This window comes from Lagopus muta, chromosome 4, assembly GCF_023343835.1.
Source record: "Lagopus muta isolate bLagMut1 chromosome 4, bLagMut1 primary, whole genome shotgun sequence".
NCBI classification, from domain to species: Eukaryota; Metazoa; Chordata; class Aves; order Galliformes; family Phasianidae; genus Lagopus; species Lagopus muta.
This window is the reverse complement of record NC_064436.1, coordinates 48,958,102-48,975,811: the sequence shown is the minus strand read 5'-3', so window position 1 is coordinate 48,975,811 and position 17,710 is coordinate 48,958,102. Positions and strand designations below refer to the sequence as shown.

At 42.4% G+C, this 17,710-nt stretch overlaps 1 protein-coding gene across 1 annotated transcript; it reads left to right on the top strand.

Annotated features, from left to right (window-relative positions):
• Nucleotides 1-343: 343 nt before the first annotated feature.
• Nucleotides 344-4,981, top strand: UCHL1 (ubiquitin C-terminal hydrolase L1). Its single transcript, XM_048942957.1, has 9 exons — nt 344-495; nt 575-586; nt 794-922; nt 1,835-1,985; nt 3,228-3,313; nt 3,389-3,436; nt 3,813-3,882; nt 4,239-4,297; nt 4,569-4,981. The coding sequence occupies exons 1-9, from the start codon at nt 463-465 to the stop codon at nt 4,653-4,655; spliced, it is 675 nt and encodes a 224-aa protein (XP_048798914.1). The 5' UTR covers nt 344-462; the 3' UTR covers nt 4,656-4,981.
• The last annotated feature ends 12,729 nt before the right edge of the window (nt 4,982-17,710 follow it).

The window sequence follows — 17,710 nt, the reverse complement described above, 5'->3', positions numbered from 1 at the left end:
ACTGCACACGACACATGCAGTAGGGCATCCCGATGCAAACACCTTCCTGACAACCGCAGCTCTGTTCCATGAGCAAGGCAGCATTTTTGGGACAGCCACAGGGCAAGGCCTGCCCGCTCACCACCACTGGCCACTGGCAGGCGGGTCCAGGGGACCCGGTACCCGATAAAGGCGTGGGATCCGTTCGCGGTCCGTGGGACCTGACCCGACGCCCCGGGACGGCGGGGGGAAGCCGGCCGCTTCTAGCACTTTCCCCGCACCGCCGGGCCGGGGTCCTCCCCGCGCTGCTCCGCCCTCTCCCCCCGCGGCGGCGCGGAGTGGGCCGGCCCGCCTCTATATATCGGCCGGTGGGCGGCTCCGCACCACAGCGTCTCGACGGCAGTTCGGAGGGGTGCGCAGGTGGTGCTGTGCCGTGCTGGGAACATTGCCGGAGCGGCGCACAGGCAGCCTCCGTCCTGAGCCATGGCGTGGCAGCCCATGGAGATCAACCCCGAGGTGAGTGGGGAGCTGGGCGCGGGGGTCCGCGGTGGGCTGGCCGTGCTGACTCACCTTTCTCTCCCTCATTGTCTTCCAGATGCTGAACAAAGTGAGTCCCCGCCGCGGCCCGGCCGTTCCCTCTCCCTTCGTCCTCTGCGCTCCTGGACGGCGGTGGCCGCAGCTGCGGGGCTGCGCGGGGCCGCGCCCGCGGTTGGGCGGCGATGGCGGCGCCGCGTTGTGCTGTGTCACGGGGCCGCAGCCGGGGGGGTGCGGGGAGTAGCGAGCGGCCCCTCCACTCGCTCTCTGCGCTCCGCAGGTGCTGTCCCGCCTCGGGGTGAGCCCTGGCTGGCGCTTCGTGGACGTGCTGGGTTTCGAAGAGGAGGCGCTGGGCGCCGTGCCCAGCCCGGCCTGCGCCCTGCTGCTTCTCTTTCCTCTCACCGAGCAGGTAGGTGCCCAGCTTTGGTGGGGGGGCTGTATTCGGCCCAGCTGCTCCTGGAACAAAACCCGTTGTCGGCAGCCGGGCTGCACCTGCTGTCAGCCGGTGCCCGCAGTGATCTGCCGGCATCAGCTGGTGGTGGTGGGTGTGGCTCTGCCGGGCTGCAGTGGAGTGATGTGGTGTGCCTGGCCATGGTCTCCAGTCAGCTCCAACGAGAGAAAAATAAGGAATAAAAAAAAGGGCTCTTATTCTAACGTGCCTCCTATGCTTTTCTCTGTGTACCGGACTAAAGAAAATGCTGTTAGCAGCCTTGAGTGTGAGGAGCAGTGATTCTGCATCTTGCTGAATCACTCACTGGATTTAGGGAGGCCTGAGCTACAACTGCATGGTAATGCCTATAGTGCAACACGCTGAGGAACTACAAGGAGGTGCACTTAAAAATGAACTGTGCTTAACAAATGCTTAAAAGAAGGGTTATAACCTTTTGTGTTGATCTACATGCTGTTCTGATGGGTATGGATTAAGGAAGGAAAGTGGTGTAAGTGTACAAAAGCAAGCTATTGTATAGATATGCTGAGTAGTCCCATCAAATAGGTAAAAACAATTGAGAGAGCAGATAAAGAGCCGATCCATTATATGACTTCCTTCTCAAGCTATTTCCAGTGTACAACACAGATGGAGAAACCAAGAACAGTCCTTTAGGATGTGATTAAGTCATGTAGGTAGTCCATTAAGGCTTGGCCTGCATCCAGGATACACAGATAATGCTTTATTGGACCTGTGCCACAAAGATGACTTTCTGGGTAAGTTCTTCTGTCTAGTCCTGGTAATGGCTCTCCTGTATGCCTGTCTCTGTAGTGATTTTGTACAATAAAAAGATAATGCTATAGTGAAACACTGAAAACAATTACATGTTCACAGCATGAGAACTTTAGGAAACAACAGACTGAGAAAATAAAGGACCAAGAAATCAGTTCCAAGGTGTATTTCCTGAAGCAGACTGTCAGTAACTCCTGTGGGACAATTGGTCTGATACATGCAGTTGCTAATAACAAAGACAAAGTTAAACTTGGTGAGTATTCATATTCTAAAATACTTGAATTCTCAGCTTTTTTACAGCAGTGGAAAGTTGAGTGGTTGTGGACTATAGAAGATACTTAGAAACTGAAGTTAACAGTGTGCATCCTTCTTCTCCTAGAGAGAAGCACAAATTGCAGAAGTGGCATTATTTTGACTCCTATCCTGGTAGAAAGCATTGCAGGACAGGGAAGTAAAGAGCAGGACTGACCAATGTATTTACAAGTTGGAAACATCATGTTTAGAGATGACCATTGACACTGATAATTGACGTGAACTGACCAGTAGGTTCTTAATGCTGGTTATGTCTAGTGTAGGTGGACTTGCTTGATGTCTATAAATCAGTTCTAAACATGCATACCTTTCTGTGAGAAAAACCATATGGGTTGGTAATAGCATGGAAGTATATTTTCTGAAGAGGGCAGTCTTGATTCTTCTATGTGAAAAGATACAAAACTAGTCCAGGTTATGGGTGGCTGGAAGCTCCTGTTTCCTAGGAAACAAGATTACAAATTCCTCTTAAAGGTTTGTCACTGAGTCTGGGTAATGTTTACTGTTCTGAATAGAGAACTGCAAAATAAATTCTTGCTGTTGTCTTGAAAATCTGAACCCCTTGCATGGTGTGGTATTTCTTATACAAAGTTAAAGGATGTGTGGAAAGAAAACTAAGACCCCCGTTGCTTTACTCTTAAAAGACTTCTGAGCGTGCTCTGAATGATATCAGTGTTAGAGCATGTATTTCAGGTAAGAATAGGAACTCTGTATATCTTAATGCTGTACTACTAATTCAAGCTCTGGAAAACCAAAGCAAGCTTTGGTTTTAGCATGAGTAAGTGATGTGTATGTCTGTAGATTTGCAGTTTCAGAAAGGCAGAAATCAAGTGTCTTGTAGAATGTGCATAGATGAAAGATACCAGCTATAGGATAATCTCTTTAAGACATGACTTTCCTTCTTCCAAATCTGCACGGAGAAATGGAAAAAGCCAAAATCTATTTGTAAGTCTGTTTCAAGACAAGTATTTGGAGTGCCCTGAGGCACTTGGACTCTGGCTGTTTGTGCAGGTCATCAATAGCTTCTGGTGACTTGAAGTGGTAGTTGCATTATGCTTATGCTGGAGATGGTTCTAGGCTGAAAGTAATTGTTCCTAGTTAACACAGTAAGCACTGAGTGGTGTGGGCTGTTTGAACTGTAACTGTTTTTCTAACTGTGCTGAAGAAAATCTTTAATCTTGTGCAGATGAGGGATCTGCCCTGAAGAAATTTCTTGATGAAACAGCTGATCTGTCTCCTGAAGAGAGAGCTAAGCGTTTTGCAAATAATAAGGTACGTGAACTACACAAATAACTGTCAGCATCATCACTTAAGGGATGCAATAACTTCTGTGTGCTTTCTCTTAAGGCTATACAAGAAGTCCATAACTCTGTTGCACAAGAAGGACAGTGTCGGGTAAGATATGAATGGGTAAAACCTTGGGAGAAGAGGCTATTGAAAGTGCTAGAGCAGTGCATTTCTTGTCTGGCAGATAGCTGTCACAACTCATGAAACAGGCTAAATAACTGATGGGTAAATGCAGGATTTCTTTATCAGACATGTTGAAAATTGCATTCAGGCTGCATCTGGGGGGCTGAATATTAAGGCTTTGGCACTTCAGTGTATTGTAACATGGAAGCCTTGCAGTGGCTACTAAAGCTGAATCAGTTAATGCTTTGCTTTTGCGTTCTTCTAGACATCTCCTTTGTCTTGTAGCTACAAGTGGGATTTTTCTAAATGTAGTTGCAGGCTTTTCTTAGTCTAACTGATGTGTCTAATGGTCTGTCCTAAGGTTGAGGACAACAGTGTGAACTTCCACTTCATCCTCTTTGCTAATGTGGATGGACATCTGTATGAACTAGGTAAGTTCCTGAGTGGCCTGGAATTAGGCAGGGTTTGCTTTGCACTGTATAGCAGTGTTGGTGGCTCTGGCTAAGAGCTTGATACGGGTGTAGCTCTCTAATGGCATTGTCAAAGCCAATTTATAGTTTTACTTAAAGATTGCAGCTGAAGGAGAGTTACACTGAATGCCTGTATACTCTTGTAAAGTGACATTTCCTGTAGAGCTGGGAATACTGGGTTCCCTTTTCACTTAAACATGTATTGACAATTTCTTCTGACTGCGTTCACAGTCTGTACTGGTTTCTTACATCACTATATTGAATTCTGCTAATGCATACTCAATAAGCTTAGTGAGTGATGGGTCTTTCTTTCACAGATGGGCGTTTGCCGTTTCCTGTAAACCATGGCACAAGCTCAGATGACTTACTATTGAAGGTAAAACTTCTGTTTCCTTGCAAGTATGGCTTCTAAAAGGATGGGAGCACTCTTGCAGTGTATAGTGGTTGTACCTGCTTGCTGTGCAGGCTGGTAACAAAGAAGTACTATACCACAGAGCTAGATACCTGTAAAGTGTATGTATTAACTGGTGTTATTAGACTATGTTAATCAGCTGTGGGGACCCAGAGCTCTGCAATGACTTAGGGTCTTTTTTTTTTTTTTTAAGCAAACGTGTTCCAGTCATCTAAACAGCTTTTTTTCTCTTAAGGATTCTGCTAAGATCTGCAGACAATTTACAGAACGTGAAAAAGGAGAAGTTCGTTTTTCTGCTGTGGCTTTCTGCAAGTCTGCCTGAGGCTCTGAAGGAAAGCACACCTAATAGCACACCAGTAAATGCAGTCGAAACTCCAGTGCTTCAGTACTTGTTAAACACAGCTGTTCTGGTAACTTAAATTGTTTCCACCCTTTGCTATACACAGAAGCAACATCACTTGAGCTTATGATAAAGGATGAGCTCAAGTTTTAATGTGAACAGTTTGGACACATGATGTCTTTAGACTCTGTTTTTTTTCACATGTTGAGTAGAAAGTGCTTAACAGGGCTTGTTTAATCTGTGTCTATTAATGGAGCTGTTGGTTGATATTTCCTTGTCCTTAATAAGAATAAAACTTTCTGCTGGAAGACTAAATGGAGTTTATTGATCATTCCTCTTGCCCCAAGAGTTTCTTGTGGCATCCTATGAACCTTGTTTTGTAAAGGCCACTCAAAGTTCTTTTCAGGGCAAGAGGTTACTATTTGCCTAAGGTGAGCAGGTCAGCTGAGGCCGATGTAGCTTCAAGACACTAGAGAAAGGCCTCTGAGTCAAGAGATGCCTTTGTGTCTGGATAATGAAGGCCAGGCCTGCACCATGCTTCTGTTAAAGCTTTTCCTGATGTCCAAACTCTTCAGCTGTAATTTCACATCCTTCTTTATGCTTAGTCTACTGGTAAGGTGCAATGAATGAATGCTGAAATGACAACTTGAAACAATCTGCTTTTACAGTAAGGTTGCTTGTATAGAAGCAGCAGTGTCCATTTAACTGATCCTGTTTCATCCTCTGGTAGGCAGCACTAGAACAGGTTTTTTCCTACTTGTTGCAAAAAGTAATCTGTCTGATGCTGACACAATCTGTGCAGCTTGTGTGTGGGTTTATTAACTTGTTACTGTGCTAAGGAGAGCCTTGGAAGAGATCACATGTTTCTTCCAAAATGACTGGAAAATAGGAGTGTGGAGAGGTTGGGAAGCTGCAGTAATTGAATTTTGAGTTGTAGGGAGAAATTTCAGGTTGGATGAGTAGGAAGAAAGTGATAGGAAGAAAAGATCTAAGGTAAAACACTCATTAGCCTTAATGCTCTGACCCTCTTAAATGAAAGCTTTTTACATATTCATCTGCAGCTCCTTGCCCAAACTTCAGGTAACCATAAAGTATGAAGTGTCCTTTGACCGAGGTCTACAAACATACTGTCCTAGCAGGGGCTTCTGTGCAGTGTAGATTTCTGTTCTGTGGTGCTTGGTAATTTCGTATGTTCTGTAGGTAGCTGCTGTTGTGTTCCCTGTGAACTGCCCCTGGCTTTCAGGCTTTTTTGAAGAGTAATTCAAAATAGAAGCTTTGACTAAAGCCATGTGTGGTCTGAAAGTGTTTTGAGTTGCATCTAGTTGCTACTCTTAATTAAAGCATTATCAAAGTAATTTCAGATTTTGAAGCTTAAAAGATCAGAGTACTTCAATTCTAAACATCAGCCTCTTTAAGTTTTGGGAAGTTGAAAGCATCTGCTAAGGCAAACTGTTGCGTGTTACTCTTCTTCAACAGCATCTTTCTCTAGCTGACAAAACACAGATGAAGGCCTTTCATGGCACTTCTGCTACAGCCTCCTGCACTAGCAGAGACCTACAGCTATTTCTCTGCCTTCGCTATGGCTCAGGCTGCCTAGCAACAAAGTCTCCCAGAGAGGGAACTGCTTGTGGCAGGATGGCAGGGGGCTGGAAGGAGCAGCAACCATCAGATGTAGTAGAAACAGTGGAGTCCAGCCAGCTGTGTGCCATGCCTGTGGGACTGTGTTTTTGTTTTGCAGGGGGTGTTGCTGTTTAAGCTGTTGCCTTGGGTACCTGTTGTAACTGTGCCTGTGAACTACTGCGTAGGCCATACTGAAGCTACCTGAAAGTGCCTTTGAGTTCTGACTATATTTCTTATAGTGATTGTATAGGTGTGTGTTTGTTTTATAATCTAGCAGCGTGTCTAGCAGTGCTAGTGAAATCATTGTAGCATTTATGAAGCTGCTTCTTCCCCAATCTTCTACTCAGGTTTCTAGATCTCAGGTCTACCAAATTTCAGACATCTGAATAATTTCTTCTTTTTGGAGAAGTAGGAGAAGTGTTGAGGCATTCACTTTTTACTTGGTACCCTTTGACTCTAGGTACATTTTCAAAAGATGGAAGACTGGCAATTGATTATCAATCCACTCATGTGCATCAACAGCAAGGTTGTTTTCTTCTATTTAAAATTAACACAGGTGTCTGGCAAAGCACTGGACTTTCCCCTAAAATGAGTTGTTTAAAGGAAGAGAAATTACTAAGAAGATCCAAAGTTTCATGAGCTGTGAGAGTTGTCTCTGGAGGTAAGGATTCAATTGGTAAGGATCTGAAAGCTGAATAGACAGGAGCTTTTGTTGTATTAATAGCTCAGCTGTTCAAGGTATTTTAATACATTACAAAGTCAGCATGCTTAGAAGTGTGTATGCACACTTCAAATCCATCTAGAATAAATTGTAAGTAGTGAAGGATGGTTTTCAGTCATTTACATCAAGTTATAGACACTCTGTAAGCTTTTTTTAAATGCAGCTAGCTTTACCTGCTTGCAAATGGCTTTTCAATTTTCATCTTTGTCCATTGTGTCACATTTTAGCAAAAGTATTGGACCAAGCAGTGCAAATTGCTGTAGGCTTTTCTTTCGACAAGCTATGATAAAAAAATGTTCTTTTAATGAAAGTATGGTCTTCAATAATTTGACTCTTAGCCACGTCCTACTTCAAGTGGAGCTCATTGTGCTTGTTTTCCTTCAATTTTAATCTTGAATCTCTAATTCTGAATAGAATTGTTATCTTAATTTCCTGCACATCCTCCATGATTAAATCAGCTCTTTTTGTCTTCTCATCCAAAGCCCTAAATGTTTCATCTCAGGACTCTCATTGTGACAGCTACTGAATCAGCTTGTGAAGCCTGACAGTGTTCCATGCATCTCTAAAAGAAATCAATGACTGGTTCTTGCCACTGCTGATATTCCATATATGTGAGGATTTTACTGTGCAAATTACTTTATTTGAATCAGCAGGTTACTGTGGTTTTTCTACAGCCTTCCAGAAGTGGGTATTTAACATACAGAGCATTAGAAATGTTTTAGAAATACTTAGGATTTTCAGGTAGGATTTCAGGTTTATGTACCCAGGCATGCACATGGTAACTTAAAATCATATCCAGCGTTGTCTGTGCTCAACCTCTTCACAGTTCTCTGTTGGGAGCTGTAATTAGCCTGTTCTGCAGGTGGCAGTATTGGGAAACTTATGGCAATAAGTGTGATTCAGGAGATCAGCCACTCATTTATTTGAAGGTGCGTGTAATGTGAAGTACTCAGCTCCAGTTGGACTACTCACAAGCTAAAGTGCCCATTTAGTCAAATGTTAATTCAAGTTCAGTGCAACATCTGAAGCCTCTTATGCATTTCAATAGCCTTTGGCTTAGGTCCACAGCTTGTTTGTAGTTAATATAGCACGCACCACTTCATCCCCTGTACATTATGTTACTATTTCAATATTTATTTTCTTAGAGGAGTAAGGGAAGAGTGGAAATAACTCCAGTAGCAGCCAACTGTTGATGCTCAGATCAATCTATAAATACTTAAGAGAGTGAAATAACCTCAAAAGGGGAACGGGAGTACTAGTATCTGCTGCCTTTTGATGCAGAGGCACTGGGGAGTTTAAGTGGCTGGCTGATCCCCTTAGCCTGTGTGCTGGAACTAGGGAGAAAAGACGGAATGACAGTAAACCTCACTGTCACAGGTTCCCTTTTCTGCTGCTACCAACAACTAAGGCGAGACTGACAACAGGTCTGAAGCTCAGTGAGACTATGAACTGAGTGGGAACAATCAAGAACTTGAGAAAATGAAGACAAAATCCTAGTGCTGAAAGCCAAGTAACAGTGTTTAAATTCCTTGGTGACCAAAGGAATTAAAATATCACTTGTATTTTTTCATTTTTTAAGTATTGCATAGAGTGATATTAAATTACTGGGAGTGGTTGATGCACCAAATACTTCAAACCCGAGGGATCTCAAGTGAGCATGAAGTGAAAAGAACCCTACAGTTTAATGCAATGAGTTGCTGATCTCATCACCTGGCTGGAGCCACTCTGTGTATGGACAAGCTGGGATGCAGGCCCTTGGGGTTATGGCAGGTGCCAAATTGAATATAAGCCTGTGTGTTGTGTGCTCTCATCATAAGTAAGGCAAATTGCATGTTACACTGGGAGTTTTACTGGAGGGAGTGAGGCTGGCTGATGGAGGGAAGGTGCTATCCATCACTACTTGGCACTGGTGAGGTTGCACCTGGACTGATGTCTAGTTTCTGGGACCTCAGTCCAAGGAGGATGTGGAGGAATCTGGAGAGGATCCAGGAGGAGGGTGCTGGAGATGTACAGTACATGGCCTGCAAGGAGGGCTGGTTGAGGTTGACTTTTCCAGTCCAGCATAGAAGAGGCTAAGAGATTATCTAATTGTACCATATAACTACTTCAAGGGCATTTACAAGGATTATAAAGCTAGCTTTTTGATAGCAGTAACTACAAAATGCGGCTTGGAAGGTTCCATGTGGGACATCTGGACACTAGATATGTACTTGTTTAAAGGGAAGTGGTTCAGTACCGGGAAAAAGTCAGCAGAGAAATGATAACCCATCTCCAGCCTTGGAAGCTTGCAAAGCTTAGCTAGAGAAAGCCACAACTGAAGTGATCCAGTATGGCCATTGCTTCTGAGCAAGGGGTAGGATTAAATCATCTCCAGCATTCTGAGCATTGCAATTTATGAGGATGTACAGGACCCTTACTGGGAATGGAGTGCAGGAGAAAATCAGTGAATGCTTGATGGACAAAATGGGAAAAAAGACAATTCTTGCTCATTTCTCGTAAGTCATCCTTCTGTTAGCACTGCAAATGCTGTAAGATAGTTTAATGACATTTCTCAGCTCCTTAAAAAGTTGCTATGCCTCAGAAAAGTATATGGAGCTCAATGTGTGGATAACAAAAAATGTAGAACTGATTTGAAAGTTTCTTGTGTAGTTTTTGCTTTTCAGATATGGCTAGCATATATTACAAGGCCTGCAGCAGGGTATAAGAAGTGAGGAGAGCTGCATGGCATCGGAGGGACAAGGCTGGGCTAATGTGTTTTGGTAGGGTTAATATTTTAAGCTCAATATGACTTAAAAAAAAAAAAAGACACTTCAATTGCTTACATTTGTTCAGTGTCAGACTGAGAAGCATTATTATTTGTGGCACTGTAACTAGACTGAACTGCATTTTCTCCTCAAGACTTTATAAGTATGCATGTTCAGAATCTTACCAGAACAGCTTCCACTCTTAATGTGTTTTTACTATCCCCACTGTGCAAGTAAGGAACTGAGACATAGATTCAGTGATTTGCTTAAGGTAGTACATCAAATTGATGGCGAAGTTGGGATTAAAACTCATTTTATAACCATGTACGTTTTGTTTTTCAGGCAGAGTTTTATATCTGCACTAGTTTGGCTATGGGCCTGAGTTAATATATTCTACCTTTTAGCATGGCTTATTAGCTAAAGTTGACTGTTAGGCTAACCACAGCTTGACTGGCTTTGAGAACAGTCAGGTGAACTCATGTCTGTCTGCAAAAGAGGGTCTGTATTAACACTTAATCCTGAGTCCCCCTCAAGATATTTCTTTGGTAGATTTCTATTGCATCATAATTCAAGAAATAGTACTCTCTCCCTCCTTTCCCCTCTCCCATCCCACAGAAAGGTTAGGTATTTGGGGAAGCTGAGGAGTTTCATAAATCAAAATTGCAAATCATTGTAGAAAAGATTGGCTCAAGTATTCTGGTTTTCTGACAAACAGAAGACTCGGGTGACAAAGTTGTGTCCATATTTTGGTGTTTTTTATAGCTGAGAAGTGTTGGTGAAGGAACAAGATTAATCAGAAAGTACCACTATTGGGCTGCTTTGATGTTTTCTGCAACTTCACCACCATTCTTTCTCCTTTAACTGAGCAATGGAACTGAAGGTCAAGTGATGCCAATAAATGACAGGATCAATTCTTACTGAACAAAGCTAGGGAAGAGGCTAGATAACGGATGGATAATTTTTTCTTACTTCAGAAGACAGTGGTTAGAGGTTTTTGATGCAGCTTAGTACTATGTACAGAGGTGGATATAATCTCCCTTAAATATGAGGCGTAGTTTGTGACTTGCTTTTCAGTGGTCTGTATCACAAGTATCACAATAAGGTCCTGAAAATCGGCCATGAGGTGACCTCTACTGTGTTTGGAGAAACAACTGCCACAGGAAGCAGTGACAACAAACTTCCTTGCAAAACATCACGCAAATCTTTTGTAAAAGGCGGCAAGATCTTCTTTCTGGTATGAGCATTTTGACTGTCTCAAATGAGGCTGTGAGGGCTTAGGAAAATTTTCATGCAGTTGCTCTGTGGATAAGTGCCGTGTTTAAGGGCAACAAAAAAGTGCTGTTTCAGCAGCCAGAAATCTTGGTCAATGCTTTTAACAGAAGTTGCTTCATTTCTACAGCACCCTATGCCACAGCTGCTGCAGGGATATGTATCACTCAGGTGGCTGCCGTAATCCTTTGCTCAGCTCCAGTTTGGATGTTTGTAGCTTGTGGCTGCCACCACTGAGGTCTGCAGCCAGAGCTCAGAGTTTTCAAAGCTTGAGATATTCCTCCCACCAGCAGCTAACAATATGAGGAGTATTGGAATATTTTTACTATCCCATAGGCTTAGCTGGAAGATTTCAAAGGAGAGTCCACAGTCACAATTCCTTTGTGAGATGTGATCATACAGAGCTAATAACCCTTTGCCAAAAATGGAGATATTAGCTCCATTACATTATTTTTTTACTGATATTCACTTGATATATATGCATGTCACGTTATCACTTTGGTAGTTTGCTCCATGACACTCATGGGGGCAGCTAGAGCCAGGGAGGTGTTCTCTGCTCAGATAGGAAGTAGCTGAGTTCAGCTTCTGGAGCATAACACAGTACTCAGGCTCTGATTTTACAGAACACCTCAGCTCAGTGCTAGTCTAGGACTTCCAGTGCCTCAGCTGGGCCTGGGCACATAGCTGAGGCTGTGTACAAATAGACATAAATTCCTTGGTCAGGAATGTAATGATATTTCCACATCTGTTTAGATTCGGAGCCTGATCTCATCCTACTAACAGCAAAAATCCATTTGCTTTCAAGCAGAAGCCCCTCACTTGTGATTTTTCACTCTGGAGCAGACAGAGAAATAGCAAACTGCCAATTCTTTGCAAAGCTGTGCAAATTCTACTCCATCATGTGGGACAGCCTTCTTTAGAATGATTAAACTTTTCCAAGATTTCATATCCTCATTCATCAGACTCCATTTACAACAGGAAATTACAGTTAACCTCTATGAAGACTTTCCCTGACTAAATCCAATGTTTATAAATTATATCCAGGCAGAAAATGTGAATCCTGACAGTGTAACTACGGTCTGAAGCGTAAGTGTTCACAAGTCCAACTGCTTTCCAAAATATTTTTTGCTACAGCAGAAACATGAGTTTGTATAAATAAAGTATACATTTTTAACATATTTGCAGACTGCAATATAATAGATAACGTTTGTGTGCATTAGGGGAGCTCAGACCTGTGTGGGCTGTCTCTGCTGTTGTTCTCAGACAGAAGGTTTTCAGACTTCTCATCAGCAGTGACCACCAACAGAGTAACTTCCCTCTCTTTGGGTTTTTTTTTCTTCTCATAAGAATGCTGCTGGAAAGCTTCTTAAGTAATAAGCTCTATAGAGCTCCTTAAGCAATAATAACAAGTTGGGTATAGTTTAATCCAATCCCATCTATTCTTTGTGTTTGTGGCAAGATCCTACTATTCTTCTTCCTGGCATTCAGGCCAAGATATGCTGCTTTTATATGTGTGTAATAACTTTGTACAGACAAACAGGTACAAGGTACCAACAGGTGAAGGATAGGAGTGGCAGCGAGGGACCAAACAAGTCACACTGTTCATCTTTAGGTTTTCTTGCACTGACCTGAACAAATCTCTCAGCAGGACTCAGCATCATTTCTTCCTAAGTGAGATTTAATACCATATCCACACTGTAAAAGGTGCAGTATGCAGCATGGGTCAATTTATTAAATAATTTTGAAAACCCTTCAATGCTAAATACAAATTTTAAAACCTGAAGATAGTCAGTAGATCTTGCATGATATTCCTTTAAAATGCTTGTGATAGAGCTGCTATTCAGAAGAATATTCTTGTTAGGAGCAAAAAGTCAATTGGTCACTGACTGTGTTAAATTTAGGCAAAGCTTATTGTACCCTTACTTAAATTAGGCTCTTCAGTGGTGCCTAAATGGCACCTGATGAGGTGCCTAAAGTTGGGTGCAGAGTGGATTTAGCTAAATTTGGTTGTGGTACCTTGCAAGTTGTCTGTTGGAGTCACTTAATGGCACCAACAACTGTGACCTTACAGGGTGGGAAGTGACGCTATGGGCTGGTGCTCCACTACACTGGAGCTCACGGTGAGAGGGCCTCACCCCTGACTCTGCAGTGAACCATAAGCAGTGACATCAGATGTGACACACAGCATTCCCATTTAGGACCAGCTTTAGGAAGGAAAATATCTCTGCTGTGCACTGACAAACACAGCTTAAATGAAAATGTTAGCATTCAGGAGAATTCTGGCCTGTGACCCAGATCGTACGGAGGCAAACCATTGTGTGACTAACTCGTTAGTAAATGCAGTTCCACAGTCAGCACTCTGCAAAAATGCTTATTTCCAAAGCAAGCTTTGGCTGAAGCTTTCAGGCTGACTTCTGTTTCAGAAGGGAAATGTGATGCAGGAGCTAGAAAGGGCTTCCAATCCCCACTTGCTTATTTATTTGCATTCATTCTTATCTAGAGCAAAATAAATGCTTGTGCATATTTTATTTGCAAGTGAGGTATGATCAGTGAAATCCACTACAAAGCAAAAGTACGTGCAGCAATGCCCTTACAAATCTGTACTTACGGCATTCAGCTATGCAACCACTGTCCACAGTATGGATGGACAGACTTCTCATTTGTGGTTCATTAAGAACTCTGTCTAATCTGAAAATTATTCACAGTTTGGACTCGCCTTTGTATTTAGAACTGTATAGCACTCCAACACGCAGATTTTGTATTTGAATCAGTGATAAGTTTCACTGCTGCCTGGTGGTTGCAGTGTACTCCTTGTAGTGCATCTTTAAGCCTGCTGGTCCAGAAGCCTTTGGGATGAGACACAGCAAGCAGACTGAGGCAGCCCAGCCCTGCATTCCTTTGCAGCAGTCACACAGCATTATGTATGCTGCAGTGTGGCTGGATGCAGTCACATGGGGACTGTTCTCCATAACAGGATCCTTCTTAAGACAGCTCCTCTTTTCCCAACCCAACATTTCACTTGTAAAACCCTTCGTTGTGCATGAGGACCTCTGTCCAAAGAAGTCCATGTGGGTTTAAGACCTCAGCTTGAATTGCATTTTTTAATTCCATAAAGATTAGATCATGGTGTAAACTGTGGTGCTGGCTTTAGCTGTCAGGGTCCCACAGCACATCCTGATCTCCTGTGCCAATCGAATTGATGAAGAAGACTTTACACAGAGAAGCAATGGCTTCCCCTAGCTAACTCCCCTTGCCATACCCTTATTGTCATGGTGTACCATTTTGCCCTGTGATTGGGTTTACTTCTTTTAAGACAATTACTTTACATTAGGTGTCTATATAACCAAGAGTAAGGATTTAAAATTCTAGTGCTTGGGTAGGACTAATCCATGCCTAATTTGGCTTGTAGGATATTTGGTTTTCAAGAAAGTGCCACACTTTTCTGTGCTCCTTTCTACAGCCTGGTGAGCACTTAGGAAAGAAAAAGAATACATATCACTTAGCAGACAGACAAGGGAACAGCACTGAAAGCCTTAATGGTCTGTATGTTGTGAATAGCAGCATCTAGATTTTGCCTTGCCTAGTTCTGTGATTTAACAACAATTTTGTCACCCCCTCTGGAACTAAGATCATAAGCCCTACTCCTGGAAAGCAGATTTCAATTCTCCCTGTTCATTCAAAATATTTTCCCCAAATCTAATATATCTAAAGCTTTTGTAAAGATAACACTGCATTTCTCTGTAAATAGCAAATATATTTTAAAAGTGGCTTTCAGTAGTGAAAGACTTTAAGCTGTTTCTTTCAAAAATATCTGTGGATTTTTGTCTTGTTTCCTTTCGTTTTTGTATCCTAGGAGTTTCTTTGCAGGTAAATATTTGCCAGTGTTGAAAATAGAAGCACGCTGTTGTGGGTGTGCAGTGAAATTAATTTTTTTGAGGTAAAATCCTCCAGAATCAGGGTCTGAATGAAGCAAGGTTGGGGAAGAAGACTTCATAAAAGCAAATGGAGTGAACTGTTCCTTTCATTTGGTTTAAGAACAGTTTATGCAGTTTGATCAAGTTCATAAAACCAACTCTAAACCAGTCAAAGTCAGTGGCGAAATATTCAGTGATGTTAAATGGCACCATATTAGATCCATGGTCTTCTTTTGCCCACCTCACCAAAATCTAATGGTTTAAAATACACAGAAAGCATTTCCCAGCCAAAGCTGAAGGATGCACAGTGACAAGTCACAGTGCTGTAGGAAATGGAAGCACATGAGCTTCGTCAATGGAGCCTTATGTTAATGTCCAGATCTGCCTCCAGCTTCTGCAAGCAAAGCACACAGGGCTGATCCCTCAGGCACTGACAAGCATTGACAAACCCCCTCCTGCCTGCTGTGCTGAGCAGGAGAGCTCAACTAGCATGTGGGCAGTATGAGGCCTACTGAGCTGCCCGGAGCCAGCACAAGGGGCAAGGGTCTTTCCAGCCATACATTGCATTAGCTACTTAAACTACTGCACCATTTGGCACTTTGTGGTGAATGGTTCTCTCTCTTCCTGTGAATGTTCTCTGTATGTAAATATATTCAAGCAATAATGTATGTAAGCGTATAAGCCGTAAAATATCTGCTGGAATACGGACTTGAATCTGACTCTTCCACCTGGTTCCTGACTGTTCACTGTGAAGTCAGCACCTCAACTTTTCTCCTTGGCTTGATGTATAACCAATTTCCCTGTAGCACAAGGCCCCATCCAAGCACCCTCGATGATCTGTCTCCTTGGCAGGGTGAGCGAGACCACCAGGCAGCTTTGGGTTACCAGGACATGAAACTCTGCCACCAAAACCAAACACAAACCAGGACAATGCTGGCAGAAAAAATAAGGTAAGCGAGCATGAGGAAGGAAAACAAACATGTAGATGAGGACTGGAGTCATGCCTAAGAGTGCAGTACAGTGCTCAGTTTTCTGTTGGATGTGCTATTTAGTTACAGCTGATGGTTAAAACAACTGGTGTTTGTTGAAGGTACAAAATAAGGTTGTTGAAGGCAGTGAGGTCTGAGATTGCAGGTTGATGCTCCTTCTATAGATGGCACTGTAACTTTCCAAATGCATTCCTTTCCTGCCCATAATTTTTCTGATGTTATCAGTGCTAAGCTATCTCAAAATAAATAAATAAATAAACAACCCACATATCAAAGGTAAAAGACAAAACAAAACTCAAAAACATCAATAACACTGAGATGTACCTTAAATCAAAAGTGTGATTTCTAGTCTCAAGAACATTGCAGCATTTTACTGGATCTGATCAAAAAGCACCTGGTCTCAATGGCATCGCAATGACATTCCCTGGAGTGTGATGTCAGAGGTGAGCAAAAACACAGTGGTGCACCCTTATCTGCTGCACCAGCTTACAGGAACTGCAGGGACACCACATGGGCAGATGTGGTATCTTTGTATTTAATGTTCCTGGACAGATTTTTCTTCGGGGAATGTCTTCATTTGCTTTTGCATCCACGTAGACTTTAAGCATCCACAGCAAAGCAGATGGTCCTGTTGGAAACATGGCTTCTGTCTTTTTTTTTCAAAGTGAGCACAAATCCAAATGCTCTGTAAGAGACTTGAAGCAATTATTGTGCAAATGATTACCATTAGGAGCAGGAGCTAACTAAAACCAATCGCTTGAAAATTACTAGTCACAGCTGGTTTCCACTATTCCTCCACTACTTTTCCCATTGCACATAACTTCTGCATGATAAGGACACTTCTATCTTAGAAGCACCCCGTATAAACGGCTCTGTCACCACCCTCAGTGCGCTCACTGGTAGCTCAGCAAACATCATTCTCAGTAATACTGGGGTCAATACCTGTTCAAGCAACTCCATTTGTAAACACAAAACATTTCCAAAAATATCACTGATTGAAACACCGTTCAAGAAAGGACTTGTTAGTTCATCAAATTTTAGCGGGGCATTAACAAATTACTTTGGTTAACAGAGTCAAAACCCATCACAAAATAAGCACAGACAGCCCAACAGCCCGGCTTTTCCATGGGCATTCTGCTCACACTGCAGCCAAATGGACTTCATGGATATTCCAGGTAGAAAGATGCCTCTGCGTGAACAACTACCACACTCCTGAAAGCAATGTAGCAAGCAGTGACATATGTCCCAGATCCTACGCAGCCTGCACGCTGATAGTTTAACAAAAGGTATATTTCTATGTAACACAACCCTTCTATATAACATTCAGCAGTACCCCAAAACATTCATGTTCTTTCTTCACTACATAAGGGCTTTAAAAGCAATATCAATATTGCATTTCTAATCCCTCTTACTAAATGCTAACTAAAGGTGCATACATAATTTTAAGAGAAATTGCCATCAAATAGCTGCCTTTTCAACAGAACTCCTGCTATTATTGACCAGAACTGGTAACTTGTAAATACCTATGAAAAAAAGTGAATCCCTTTATCTTTAGGAAATTTACAGCAGTATTCTTCGAAAGTAAATACACAGATAGTAAAATATATACAATAACTGAGCCAGATTTATGACTATGATTATGAAGAAATAGGCCATGGTTTATACCTGATAAGAATAGTGCACTTATTCTGCGGAGAGTGAAAGATTTATTATGTGTTTAAGCATTCATTTCCTTATTTTTGTGCATGTTTTCTGTAAAGGATATGTTAACTATATTATG